Source organism: Lethenteron reissneri, chromosome 12, assembly GCF_015708825.2.
Source record: "Lethenteron reissneri isolate LAM-NWPU_2019-01 chromosome 12, ASM1570882v1, whole genome shotgun sequence".
NCBI classification, from domain to species: Eukaryota; Metazoa; Chordata; class Hyperoartia; order Petromyzontiformes; family Petromyzontidae; genus Lethenteron; species Lethenteron reissneri.
Genome location: NC_083790.1, coordinates 849,193 through 862,850, shown reverse-complemented (window position 1 = coordinate 862,850; position 13,658 = coordinate 849,193). Strand labels below are relative to the sequence as shown.

The 13,658-nt window shown below is 57.7% G+C and overlaps 1 protein-coding gene across 2 annotated transcripts; it reads left to right on the top strand.

Annotated features, from left to right (window-relative positions):
- The first annotated feature begins 2,182 nt into the window (after nt 1-2,182).
- On the top strand, nt 2,183-10,042 carry LOC133341716 (proline-rich transmembrane protein 1-like). Of its 2 annotated transcripts, XM_061550364.1 has the most exons (5): nt 2,183-2,239; nt 4,136-4,449; nt 6,355-6,596; nt 8,181-8,417; nt 8,982-10,042. In XM_061550364.1, exons 2-5 carry the CDS (start codon nt 4,431-4,433, stop codon nt 9,168-9,170), a joined length of 687 nt encoding a protein of 228 aa, XP_061406348.1. In that variant the 5' UTR covers nt 2,183-2,239; nt 4,136-4,430; the 3' UTR covers nt 9,171-10,042. The 2 variants fall into 2 exon arrangements, with proteins under 2 accessions (XP_061406348.1, XP_061406347.1); XM_061550363.1 differs by lacking the exon at nt 2,183-2,239 and having other exon boundaries at nt 3,585-4,449.
- Nucleotides 10,043-13,658: the final 3,616 nt, after the last annotated feature.

Below are 13,658 nucleotides of genomic sequence, written 5' to 3'. Positions count from 1 at the left end.
TGAAGGTCAGCACGGCACACGAGGGGGTGTGGCCAACACCACGCCCGGACCGCCTTTGTCTCCCCAGTGCTGATGTTTTCGCATCGCACCAGGTGCTTATTTGAGGCCGATTCGACCTAGAGGAGACCCAGGACCGGTTCGGATAATCGCCACTGGTGTTGGTCTTGAGCGGGAATCGAACTCGAGTCGTTGGTTTTGGATTGCAGTGAGCTAACCACTGCGCCACCGCTCCCCAGACACACAATAACAACACGCGCACATGGCTACCGGACTCGAAAGACGCAGCCAACCAACATTGGCTTTAAAACACTGTACATTGGAAACGGTCAGTCTTATAATCCGGAGAATACGGTAAATAGTAATTTTGTAAAAATGGAAAACAATTTAATATTGACGAACTATATTATTTATTGGCTGGTGATTTTTTTTTTACGAATTCATGGAACACCGTGCGCGTTGCGGGTGACCACAGCGGTGGTGAAACGTCGATCAGCGGCACTTCTCCCGTTGTTCTTGCAGCCCAGAGGGCGCCGGATCGATCCCACATCCCGGCGCGGCAGTGAAAGCAATAAGGGTGAGGTTCTCAAATCCCTCACCACCACTACCACCCCCGCCGTCTTTGTCCACCCAGCGGTCGGGATGGGTTCACGCTTTAGTCCGTCGGCAGGACGCGCGTGGTGGGTTTAAAGTGTGGGTTGGCACTCCCACCTCTTCCAAGACATTTGCACCAGCGTGGAAGAGGAGGCCGAAATTGCTCTCCTCTTGGCGGGTAAGGGGGGTGTGCTCTCATCTAGAGATGCTTTTAGTGGCGAGGCCCGCAAGCACTTGCAGGGGCTGCGCCTTCACCCAACCCGACAACCTGTGCCTGGGATCCGTCAGCGTCGCCTGAACGATTTTCTTTTTTAGAAATCCCTTTAGGAACGTCATTTCTCTTCTCTCAACACACCTGCGAGGTCCAAGTTGGACTCCCTGGGTGTTTGTGGTTGTTTTTTTATATCTCTCTGAAGGGCCGTTGTAAAGAACCTTGTATTGCATTAAAATGATGAAGGTTGACTCCACGTGCTGTTGGTGAGGTGTTGTCACTGCGTCACGTGGCTTGTCAGTGAGCGCCCGGCCGCCTTTGTCTCTCTCTCTCGTGCTTTGTATGGTTCATGTGGCGCAACAGCTGCAACGTTACACTCAGGTGGTTTAGCCAGCGTCAGCAGTCGCGGAGTGGCGTATTGCTGTGATGGTGCATCCTCCTTCATAGAGATCTGTGTGTGAGTTTGCGGGTCTCTACGTGAGTGGTTCTGTAGATGCATCTTTAGAGCTCAGCACAGTGCAATTCGATGGAATTTACATTTTGAAAAACACCACATTTAACATAAGCTCTCGAGTATTAAGCAACCAGCCTCACCTACCCCACCCACCCCAACTCAAATCCGCATCCCACCCCACATACAGCAAGCTCCATGCCCCACATACATCAAGCTCCATGTCCCACATACAGCAAGCTCCATGCCGGGTCTCCCGCAGCGTGCAAGGAGCAAAGTGTTCACGTTGGAGGTCCCGCCGAGGCCACGTGGGACCCCGTGACAGGGTTCAGGTGGCAGACTCCTTGTAATTGACGCGCTTTGCAGACAATTGCTCACAATTTACTACTCGAGAGCGGTTCGCGATGACGCGAACGTTTGCTTTGTTTGACCAGACGAAACGTCAAGCGACCTGGACATGCAGCGTCTGCAGGACTGTGGAGGCAGCAGCGAGGGTTGGTGGATCACCGCACAGATGGGGTGTGAATGCATCTCTCTTCCCCCGTGGGCCTCGAGGAGGTGCCGTACCCTGCCTCGCCAGAAGGCGGCGCAGCCGGTGGACCACTCGCCATCTGTGTGTCCCGTCTGCACGGGGATAGAGCGTTGCCCCCTACACGTGAATAACAACAACAATAATAAACACGACTCGTCACTCATTGGCCGACGAGCGTGGACGAGTAGGCCAATCACTCTCCTCTGGAGGGGCTCTTCAGACCCTCCTCTCGTGGAGGCCCTTCCGCCAGCGGCGGCGTGAACGAGACACTGCAGAGCTGCGCCTCTACCCGTGGGGGCTCACGCGTGTAGTGACGTCACGCACACACATTGAGACAATCCTCGTCGCCTCGATGACGTCACCGATCCCGGTGGGATGACGTCACCGCGCTCTCCGACGACGCCCGTCCCCGTGAGAGAAGCACGCCGAGAGGAAAGGGAGAGGAAAGAGAGAGGTAAAGGGGGGGGAACGAGGGAGAGGAAAGGGAGAGGCAAGGGGGGAGAGGCAAGTGGGGGGGGGGGGGGGAGAGGCAAGTGGGGGGGGGGGGGGAGAGGCAAGTGGGGGGGGGGGGAGAGGCAAGTGGGGGGGGGGGGAGAGGCAAGGGGGGGGAACGGGGGAGAGGAAAGGGAGAGGCAAGGGGGGAACGCGGGAGAGGCAAGGGGGGGGAACGGGGGGAGAGGCAAGCGGGGGGGAGAAGCAAGGGGGGGGAACAGGGGGGACGACGGGGGGGGGGGGGGACGGGGGGGAGAACGGGGGGGGACGGGGGGGGGGAACAGGGGGGGGGGGCGGGGGGGGGGGACAGGGGGGGGGGGCGGGGGGGGGAACAGGGGGGGGACGGGGGGGGGAACAGGGGGGGGACGGGGGGGGGGACAGGGGGGGGGATGGGGGGGGAACAGGAAGGGGGAACAGGGGGGGGGGGACGGGGGGAGACGGGGGGGGACGGGGGGGGGGGACGGGGGGGGACGGGGGGGGGGGACGGGGGGGGGGGACGGGGGGGGGGACGGGGGGAGAGGCAAGGGGGGGGGGGCGGAGGGGGAAACAGGGGGGGGGGGCGGGGACGGGGGACGGGGGGGGGACAGGGGGGGGGGACAGGGGGGGGGACAGGGGGGGGGACAGGGGGGGGGGCGGGGGAGGGGGACGGGGGAGGGGGACGGGGGAGGGGGACGGGGGACGGGGGGGGGGACGGGGGGAGAGGCGGAGGGGGGGGGGGGTGGAGGGGGGAACAGGGGGGGGAACAGGGGGGGGGGAACAGGGGGGGGGACGGGGGGGGGACGGGGGGGGGGACGGGGGGGGGACAGGGGGGGGGGACAGGGGGGGGGGGACAGGGGGAGAGGCAAGGGGGGGGGCGGGGACGGGGGGGGGGCGGGGGGGGGCGGGGACGGGGGGGGGGGCGGGGGGGGAACAGGGGGGGGGAACGGGGGAGAGGCAAGGGGGGAGGCAAGGGGGGGGACGGGGGGGGAACAGGGGGGGGGGGAACGGGGGAGAGGCAAGGGGGGGAGAGGCAAGGGGGGGAGAGGCAAGGGGGGGAGAGGCAAGGGGGGGGGAGGCGAAAGGGGGGAAGGGGGGAGAGGCAAGGGGGGGGAGAGGCAAGGGGGGGGAGAAGCAATGGGGGAACAGGGGGGGGAACGGGGGAGAGGCAAGGGAGAGGCAAGGGGAGAAACAGGGTACGTCGGGGACAGAGGGGAGTGAGATTCGGGGAGAGCTAAAGGAGAGGGAGGGGAGAGATAAGATAGCGGAGGGATAATGGAGAGAGAGGGGGGAGATGAGGGAGAGTCGGGGGGAAATTAAGGAAGGAAGGAAGAGGGAAGCGATAAGAGAGACGGAGGGAGAAGGGTGGTGGTGGTGGAGGGGGGAGAGGAAAGGGAGAGAGATACAAGGCGAGATATCGACACGCGGAGAGTGAGAGGAAGAGCCAGAGCCCAAGTGAGAGAGAGAGACGGCGACAGAGGCGGAGAGAGAGGACATGGAGAGAACAGGGAGAGACACGCGGGGCTAGAGAGAAGACAGAATGTGAAGAGACGGGGAGGGAGAGTGAACAGGGAGGGAGATACAGAGACAGGCAGAAGGAGAGAGGCAGAGAGAGAGGACATGGAGAGGAATGAGGAGTAAGACGGAAGGGGGGCAGCAATAAATAGGAAGAGAGAGTCAAGGAGACACGGAGAGAGACACACGGGGAGCCGGGAGAGATCGTGAGAGAGACGGGGACAGAGACAAGGAGAGACGCACAGAGAGAGGGAGGCCTTTCGTGACAGACGAGAGACACGGGGAGAGACACCGAGAGAGACACCGAGAGAGGAGAGAGAGGCAGAGAGAGAGCGAGTCGTGATCTGCGCTACTCCCTCTCCGCCAGGCCCCCTCGCCGCTCTTCGTGTCGGGGGTCTCCCAGCGCGGACCGAGGGGCTCCATCGTCCCGGGTCCCCTTGGCGGCGCGCTCCGCCCTCTCCTCCTCTTTCATCCTCCTGCTGCTGCTCCTGCTGCTGCTGCTCCTCCTCGCTTGGGACCACGACCCCCGCGGGTCGTAGGGGTCGTGGGCCGAGCGGGTCGTGGGGGTCTCCTTGCCCGGGCCCCGATGCACGGGGTTCCCGCAGACGCCGGCCGCGCCGACCCCCTCGGAGCCCCGCGGCGGGGACAGGAGGCGCCGCGCCATGGCCGAGCGGCCCCACGGTGAGACCCCCACGGACCCCCCCCCCTAGGAACCCCGTGCACCCCCACAGACCCCTAATACCTCGTGTACCCCCACAGACCACCCCCTCATACCACCTAGGACATCATCATATACCCGCATCCACTCAGATTCCGGGACCCGTTCGGAACCCAACAGACCCCGTCCCATCCACACACGCCACGTGGACCCCCTCAGACTCTCTCATACCTCGTGTACCCCCTCAGACCCCCTTAGGACCCCGTGTACCCCCTCAGACCCCCTTAATGCCACGTGTACCCCCACAGACCCCGTCCCATCCACACACGCCACGTGTACCCCACAGACTCTCTCATACCTCGTGTACCCCCCAGACCCCCTTAGGACCCCACACGGGGGGTTTGGGGGTAGTTATTGCCAAGACCCCGTGTGTGTGTGGGTCTGGGACCAGATTTCACTATTTTCTTCCAAATGTTTGCTTGTAAATACACACACGCAGAGATTTAATACAGATCACGAACGTGTCCCACGTGATTAGCAATTGTCCGTCAAGGTGATGAGCTTCGCAGCAAATGTCAGTTTAATGATTGACCGATTTTTGTATTGACAAGTGTATCAGTGTATTGTGTGTGTGATCCGTGTGTGTGATGATTAGTCCGTGGACTGGTTGGCCTGGGTACTGGTTAGTCGAGGGCACAGTTAGTCTAGGTACTGGTGAGGCTGTGTGGATGGGTCATCTGCATCCCGATAAATCTGTGTACCAGTCAGCCTAAGTGCTGGTTAGTCTGTGTACCGGTTAGCCTAGGTACCATTTAGTCTGTGTACCAGTTAGACTGTCTGTGTTGAGTCTGTGTACCAGTTAGACTGTCTGTGTTGAGTCTGTGTACCAGTTAAACTGTCTGTGTTTAGTCTGTGTACCAGTTAGACTGTCTGTGTTGAGTCTGTGTACCAGTTAGACTGTCTTTGTTGAGTCTGTGTACCAGTTAGACTGTCTGTCCTTAGTCTATGTACCAGTTAGACTGTCTGTGTTTAGTCTGTGTACCAGTTAGACTGTCTGTGTTGAGTCTGTGTACCAGTTAGACTGTCTGTGCTTAGTCTGTGTACCAGTTAGACTGTCTATGTTGAGTCTGTGTACCAGTTAGACTGTCTGTGTCGAGTCTGTGTACCAGTTAGACTGTCTGTCCTTAGTCTGTGTACCAGTTAGACTGTCTGTGTCTAGTCTGTGTACCAGTTAGACTGTCTGTCCTTAGTCTGTGTACCAGTTAGACTGTCTGTGTTTAGTCTGTGTATCAGTTAGACTGTCTGTCCCTAGTCTGTGTACCAGTTAGACTGTCTGTGTTTAGTCTGTGTACCAGTTAGACTGTCTGTCCATAGTCTGTGTACCAGTTAGACTGTTTGTCCTTAGTCTGTGTACCAGTTAGACTGTCTGTGCTTAGTCTGTGTACCAGTTGGTCTTACCGGGTGGCCAGAGTACCGGCTGGCACACGTCCCGGTACTCCGGCTACTGGGCAATGTGCGTGCCGGGTGGACTCTGCACCACCCAAGGATTCACGTGGAGATTAAGAGCCGAGCGGAGGTCGGAAGGGTGTCCGCTCTCGCGCTCACCCCCTAGGTATTTGGAGAAATGTGACACCAACATTGTTTTACTTGACTATAAGAATTTTGGGGGGCTGAGCTTTTTGGGGGGGAGGCAGGGAGGTGTCGGGGCGGGGGGGCTTAGCAGTTCGCACGGGGCTATGGGGAATCCGTATCATAATCATCAGTATCACTAAGCGCCTCCTGGTGATACTGATGCTGCTGCTGATGATGATGCTGCTGATGCTGCTGCTGATGATACTGATGCTGATGATACTGATGCTGATGATACTGATGCTGATGATGCTGTTGCTGATATTTCTCGGCCCCCCCCCCACCTCTCTCACGCCCAGACCCCGCAGCTCCCCCTGAGTACGCACAGGCGGTGATGCCCCCCATCCCCTCGGCCCCCGTGCAGACCCCTTCCCAGACCCCCCTCGGTCCAGGGGGGTCCTACCCCGGGCCCCCGTACACCCCGGCTCCCGTGAGCCCCTGCCCGGCCGCCCCTCCGGGGTTCTCACAGCCGGGGTTCGCCGCGCCGGGACCCTACCCGGTCCCCTACGCGGGGTTCATGCCGGCCTACCCCGTCGGTGGGGTCAGTGTGTGCTTACACTCTTCACTGCCGTCGCTCATCACCACTCTTCTTCACGAGCTTTATAATGATTTGTAATATTATTTTTCGCTTCGCTTGCGTACAGCGGCGTCGTCATTCATTCAAGCTCCACCTCAAGACGCAAGTAGTATTTGTAACGCGCGGCTCACATTTCGCACGGAAACGCGGGGGGGGGGGGGGGGGGAGCACAGACGGCACCCACGCGACCCAAAGTTGCTCAAGCTCGGTGGTCCTACAATTGGGATGTCCGGCAAACTATTAACGAGTGATTATACACGTGGCACGACAGGCCCGGAGTAGCTGCAGAAGCCCCATGCGTGCGACGCGGTGGGGGTAACACTTAAACTCCATATTGACGGAACAGAGATGCAGATTAACCCACTTGATGTACTGCCGACAAACCCCGGCAAGCCGGGAGATTGCGACCTCGACGCCTACGGGAAGAAGGGAGTTTCATGAACGTGTGCGTGATCCGCCAACCCTCGCTGCCTCCACGGCACCGCACTCCATTGCAGTGCGGCTGTAGCATTACCACCATCGACGCGTTATCGTCCATCTCTCTGAACCGGGGGAGGTGACAGAGAAAGGGGACACAATACGAACGACAATTCGAGTCGCGCTGCCACGTGGAGGCTGAACTCGAAGGGTTTAGGCCTCGTCGCCATGCCGATGGTGACATCACGCGCCACGTGCCGGCCCTGCGCGCGACGGAATCCCGTCGACGCCATTTCAATCGTTCCCCTCCCCCCGAGACCACGAAAGTTGATATTGTATTGATATTGGCAGAGAAAATGCATCAAATGTTTTCTTTTACTAATGTAGGGGTGGTGGGGGCTATTTTTGGGACCCCCCCCCACCTCCCCTTAGGTAGTTTCTAGAATCTAGATCAGTACCAAGCCATCGTCTCATCACGTGCCCCGAGCACGCGTCGTCTTTCCCTCTTGCTGTGACCTCGACAAGTCGGTCACCTCTCCGCTGCTCTTCGCGATAAGTCCCCATTTGTCACTCCATCAACGCGGCTGATTCTCGGCGTTCGTAAAACTCCGCGTTTCCACACGAGTCAGCGTTCGTTACGTTACTGGCTCTCCATGAATACTCATGACGCAAGCACATAGTTTGCACACGCGTACATATATGACAAATATAATATATCTACATGCGCAGATATATATACACACACACATACACGTGCCGGCATGCGCACACTGAAATAATACGCAATGGAATACGTACACACAGACGAGTAAGCCAACTGCACAATGAACTGCACGCATACAATGTCCACATACAGAAACACACAGGCAAGATTAAGATCCCCCCGATAACCTCAACAGGATTTTTGGGCAAGTGCACACAACAAAGACACAGATCCCCCATATAGCCTTAACGGACTGTTGGGACAGGTGATGTTAGCAAGCAGCACCTATGAAGGCCGGCACGGCACACGAGGGGGTGGCTGGCCAGCACCGCGTCTGATCGTACACATACAGACGCACACACAGATACGGCCGCACACTGCTGGATGAGTGACCCCTGACGCTGACCCCACCCCCACCCCTCCCGCAGGGGTTCGTGTCGGGGTACGGCGCGGTCCCCGTCGGCACGACCGCCGTCGGCCACGCTCAGCCGCTCCCCCTGGGCCTAGGGGGCGGGGGGGTCCCCTCTGTGGGGATCCACGTGGGGGGCACCCTCCTGGGAGGCGAGCCCCGGGCCCCCCCCCACGACTATCTGCCCATCGCCGTCTTCAGCACCGTGTGCTGCTTCTGGCCCACGGGGGTGTTCGCCATTCTCAAGGCCGTGCAGGTGGGTAGCCGGGAGATGCACCGAGCCTGCCAATGGCATCCGCCGGTTCTTCCGAGGTGTGCCGGAGATGGAGGCGGTGAGGCCGAGAGTCGTATGAAGATGACCATCGCTCGCTGTGATGGCTGTCATCTAACCCTGGCATTGCCTGCAAAACGGTGACAATGGAACGATGTAGATGGCAGGGGGGCGCTACAAGGATTGAGGAATGAGTGACACAACGGGGTATGGGAGGGACGGAAAGGAGTGGAGGGGCGAGGGAAGTGGAAGAGAATGGGTGATAGAGAATAGGTGAGCTTTAAGAGAGGAGGTTAAGGAGGGGGATTTATGAATGTGGCAGTGATGATGATGATAATGACAAGGATTTTACTGCTACTGCTGATGAGGATGACTTTTATTCTGCTACTTTTGATAATCATGATATTAATGCTGCCAATGATGGCACCACTACTTCTGGTGATGCTGCCGAATCTGCTGACGATTCTCTCTGCCTCTCCCTCCCTCTCCCCACCGCCACCACCACCACGACCGCCGCCACCACCACCACCACGACCATCACCACCACAGGCACGTGCGGCCCTGCTGCGTGGCGACGTCCTGGCGGCCGAGATCGCTTCTCGCCAGGCGCGGAACTTCGCCTTCATCAGCCTGGCCGTGGGCATCGCAGCGCTGGTGCTGTGCGCCATCGTCACCTGCGTGGTGGTGATCGCCTCCCGTGGTCACGAGGAGGCCCACTGGGCGCCGGGGGGTCACTAGCCGGGCCCGCCAAGGTCGGTGCGGCGGGGGGGAGGCCGGGGGGGGAGCGCTCTCACCCAACCCCCCCCCCCCCCCCCCCCCCCCCCCGAGGACCCCTGAGACTCTGTGGCACGGCACGGAGCCACACCGGGCTGCTTGTGACAGAGGCTCGCCGTTCGAGCCCGCCAGCTACCCCGGTTAAGGTAGAGGTGCAGCCCTGCAAGTGCTCGCTCACGCCACTGCCCGCGGAAAGGGCCTCCGCTCGCGCGAGCTATCGGGCAGCCCATTGGAACGGAGTGTTGGCCGACTCTTTTATGCTGGGCAGACTTCTCAGAAGAGGTGGAAGTACCCACACTTTACCCTACCACTCACGCGGCCTGCCGACTCGACCGCCTGCGGACAGAGGTGGTGTGGGGTGAATTTAAGAAACTTGCGATCGTTGTTTCGGCTGCCGCGCCAGGAGGTGGAATCGAGCCGATGCCCTCTGGGCTGTGCTGCCCATTGCACAACTGCGGGTTTATTCACCGCAAAGATAATTGTTGTCCCCTCCGACTATGAACGTGAAAGGTCCCGTGACATCATTGGGAAAAGATGTGACCATGTGTGCCCGTGTCACGGTCCACATTTTATAAAGTTTGATAACTTCCTCGCCAATTATTTTATTGGGAAATAAAAGCACATAACATCGCCACCTACTGGCAGAGTCATGCCCGTGTGCGGGCCGGTTCTTCGTGCACCTTGTACCACGCAGAGACAGCTGCTACTGGCGGTCCCCTAGGCTGGACTGCAGCAGGGCCTTGGAACGGTCGAGATGAGATGCAACGCAAGGCGCTTTGACTTGCCGAGGCATTGCAGCAAGTCCTGGACTCTGACCCGTGTCTGACACCCGCGCCCCACCCCCCTCTTGGACTAACCACGGGCTCAACCCACGTCTACCAACATCTGGGGCTTCATTTCAAACTAATCATTTTACAGCGCACTGGTAAACTGGAGCGTGTGGCATGTGACGGGTAACCACAGAAGCCATAGCAATAGGGTATACTGGATGTGGTGTGCCAGGTGGTGAAATGACATTGCAGGATCAGCAAGCGGGACAGACCCAGCTGAGATTAAGCCCTGCGAGCGCTTGCACAAAAACAACCTTGGGGACTAACACGCAGACATTTCAACATGGTGACCGTCACCACGGCGCTGGTGCCAGGCTATGTGCATGCACACACGCACACAGACGCCCGTAGCAACCCTGGACTCTAACTCGGCCTCCGCCAGTTGCGCAGCCTCCGTGTTGGCCTCTCTCCCCTTCCCACCGGTGAGATCTGGCCAGCTGGGTTTGGCCCTGGCTCCCACCACGGTGCGTTGCTTGTACAAAGCCCTCACAGTAAGACGACTCTCACGTGCACACGCAGCCAGCAGAATAAGCGCGTTATGCTCATGATGATGATTGTAATGGGTTGCATTTTAATTTTATTGATGTATTTGTTCGTTGGCTGCAGGGCGGGACTGTTACCCATGCACACCTGTGCGCACCTGTACAGATCAGCTTGCGTGCATTTGTATATTTCATGATGTATAGGTGGTGTGTGTGTGTCCTGTGTTCCCACGGTTGACCGGGTAGCCTTCACAATGGGCTGACTTGCATTCATGCATTTGAGAATGTATCTTATAGAGAACCCTCATTACATCCGTTCCAGAACCATCGTCTCATTCCACACAGAACCCTCATTGGGGTGCCTTAGTTTGGCTCGATGAACCCTCATAGGGGTGCCTTAGTTTGGCTCGATGAGTATGGCACAGACTTTGTAACCCCAGCGCGCACGCCAGCGGTGTCGCCCAGCGAGTCGTCACGTGGCAATGCGGCCCACGTGGTGATGCGTACTCAATGTTGACTGTATATATAGACTGTATATAGTCCTATAGACTGTCAGTGAGCAGGCAAGGGTGGCATGTGGTGGCATGCATATTTTGTTGTCCTTCCCCCGTACGGTTGGCTATGTACGGTGCGAAAGAAGTTCAACACACGTACATCCGGTGGCTGGAATTGGAATGAAAACTGAAACGAAACGGTGGGATTTTAACTTAAATTGGAGATGCGGTATTGGGTCGGGGTAGCGTTATAGATAAGGGTTATGATTCGGTATGGGGTAGAGGCTGAGTTAGGGGGTAGTGTTAGGGGGTAGTGTTAGGGGGTAGTGTTAAGGGTGTCGTGTTGAGGGCAAATGGAGGGTTATGGCTACAGTTACTGGTTGAGTTAGGGGTAGGCATAGAGTTATGGGGTAGAGGCAGGGTCGGAGTGCGTGCAGGGTTCAGGGTAGTGGTAACGTTTGGGATTGGGATACAGATAGGGTTACAGATAATGGTTGGGTTGGAATACTGAGTAGGGTTGGGCTGGGGAAGAGTTTGAATTATGGGTGGCATTAGGGTCAAGTGTCGAGGTTGGGTTTTATTTGTGGTTAGGGAGGTATAGGATCTGGTTATAGGGTTCAGGTGAGGGGGGGGGGTAAGGGAAGGGCGAGGGTTGATACGAGTGTTGGCCTCAAATGGAGGGTTTGTGCTCTGACCATCCTCAACCCTCTCGACCACCACGTTCAGGGGCACCTCCTCGTGGCGGCTTGGGGGGCATCGCTTCCTTGCCTGTACCGAATCTCGTTATCAGTTGACCATACTTCCCCACGCTGGTCAGTGGGGGTTGGTGGATTGGGGGGAGGGGACCCAGTCTCTTTTATCGGTGGGTATTTTACGTGCGCACTTTCGTTTTTGAACGTTTTAGTCGCGATTTCATTTTGTTTCTTTTTCAACAAATTCGGATCGATAGCGGTGACGTGGAGCTGTGATGGGTGCGTGGGGCTGATATCGGCCGTTCTCTATCTGCTGCTGGATGTGAGTGTACATATACAGTTAACAGGCTATAACACAATATTAGAGGTTGTACTCCCTGTTGCGTCGGAGGTAATTTACTTTGAACTCGAGATGGACTGTAATTCGATTAATTAAGTAATTGGATTTACCCTATCAATTATTGGTTCGATTCATCGATACATCATACGTGAAAATCATTCCGGGGGATTGGGGGTTAAAAAAAAAATACCGACCCTGGTCCCACTTGTGCCACTGGACGGGAGGTCAACAGCATCGTCAGCCGTGCCACGCTGGGCGTGGCTTGTAGGGGGTTTCCAGCCTTCGCGAGGCAGGACGTGGGGGGCGGCCACCATCTTTAAAGGGGCACCAGGAGTCGACCACGAGGAAACGAAAAGTTTAATCATTTTGCTCGATTCATCGCTCCCGTCGTGCCATCTCGTGCACTCAGCCAGGGGAGGTCACAGCCGTGGAGGCGTCACAGTACAGAACGACCGTTCATGTTGCTGCACTGCCCCTCTGCTCTCCGGCTTGTATCCCCCTCCCTCCTCCCCGCAGCCTGTAACCTATAGCACCTGTTATACGCATGGTGGTCGCCCATACAAGCACTGTCGAGGCTGAAGCCCGGCTTAGCTTCCTTCCGAGCTGTGTGGCGAGCTCGGGTTCATTTTGGGGAACTTGCCTGCAGGTAAACCACTACTATTATTATTCACGTGTAACGAGGATTCATTACAATAATAAATGTTTACACACAATACAAGTGGTTTAATTTATGCTGAAACGACGGTTGCCAAGCACAGGCCCGAGGGCCAAAACGCCGAGCAGGCAGCAACAAACGGCACGGCTGAAGGTGGACTGGATCCTGGTGTAGCCACGCGTTTCTTGAATTGAGCGGCCGGGGTATGAGTGATGTAAGAGGTTGGGAGATGATGCTGATGAGGATGATGACGGGAGGAGGGAATTCCAAAGTGGAGCAGTTGCGAGGGAAGAGGCAAAAAGAGAAGTGGGGTGACCCACAGTGGAGTGAGTGGGTGAGTGAGTGTTGTGGTGACCTGCAGTGTGGTGAGTGGGTGAGTGTTGTTGTGACCTGCAGTGTGGTGAGTGAGTGGGTGAGTGTGTTGTTGTGAGCTGCAGTGTGGTGAGTGAGTGGGTGTGTTGTGGTGACCTGCAGTGTAGTGAGTGGGTGAGTGAGGAGTGTGTTGTTGTGATCTGCATGGTGGTGAGTGAGTGGGTGTGTTGTGACCTACAGTGTGGTGAGTGGGTGGGTGAGCTGCAGTGTGGTGAGTGGGTGGGTGAGTGTTGTTATGACCTGCAGTGTGGTGAGTGGGTGGGTGAGAGTGTTGTTGTGACATGCAGTGTGGTGAGTCGGTAAGTGCGTTGTGGTGACCTGCAGTGTGGTGAGTGGGTGAGTGCGTTGTGGTGACCTGGAGTGTGGTGAGTGGGTGGGTGAGTTAGAGTGTTGTCGTGACCTGCAGTGTGGTGAGTGGGTGGGTGAGTGAGTGTTGTCGTGACCTGCAGTATGGTGAGTGGGTGGGTGAGTGGGTGAGTGTTGTGAGCTGCATGGTGGTGAGTGGATGAGAGTGTTGTTGTGACTTGCAGTGTGGTGAGTGAGTGCGTTGTGGTGACCTGCAGTGTGGTGAGTGGGTGGGTGAGTGG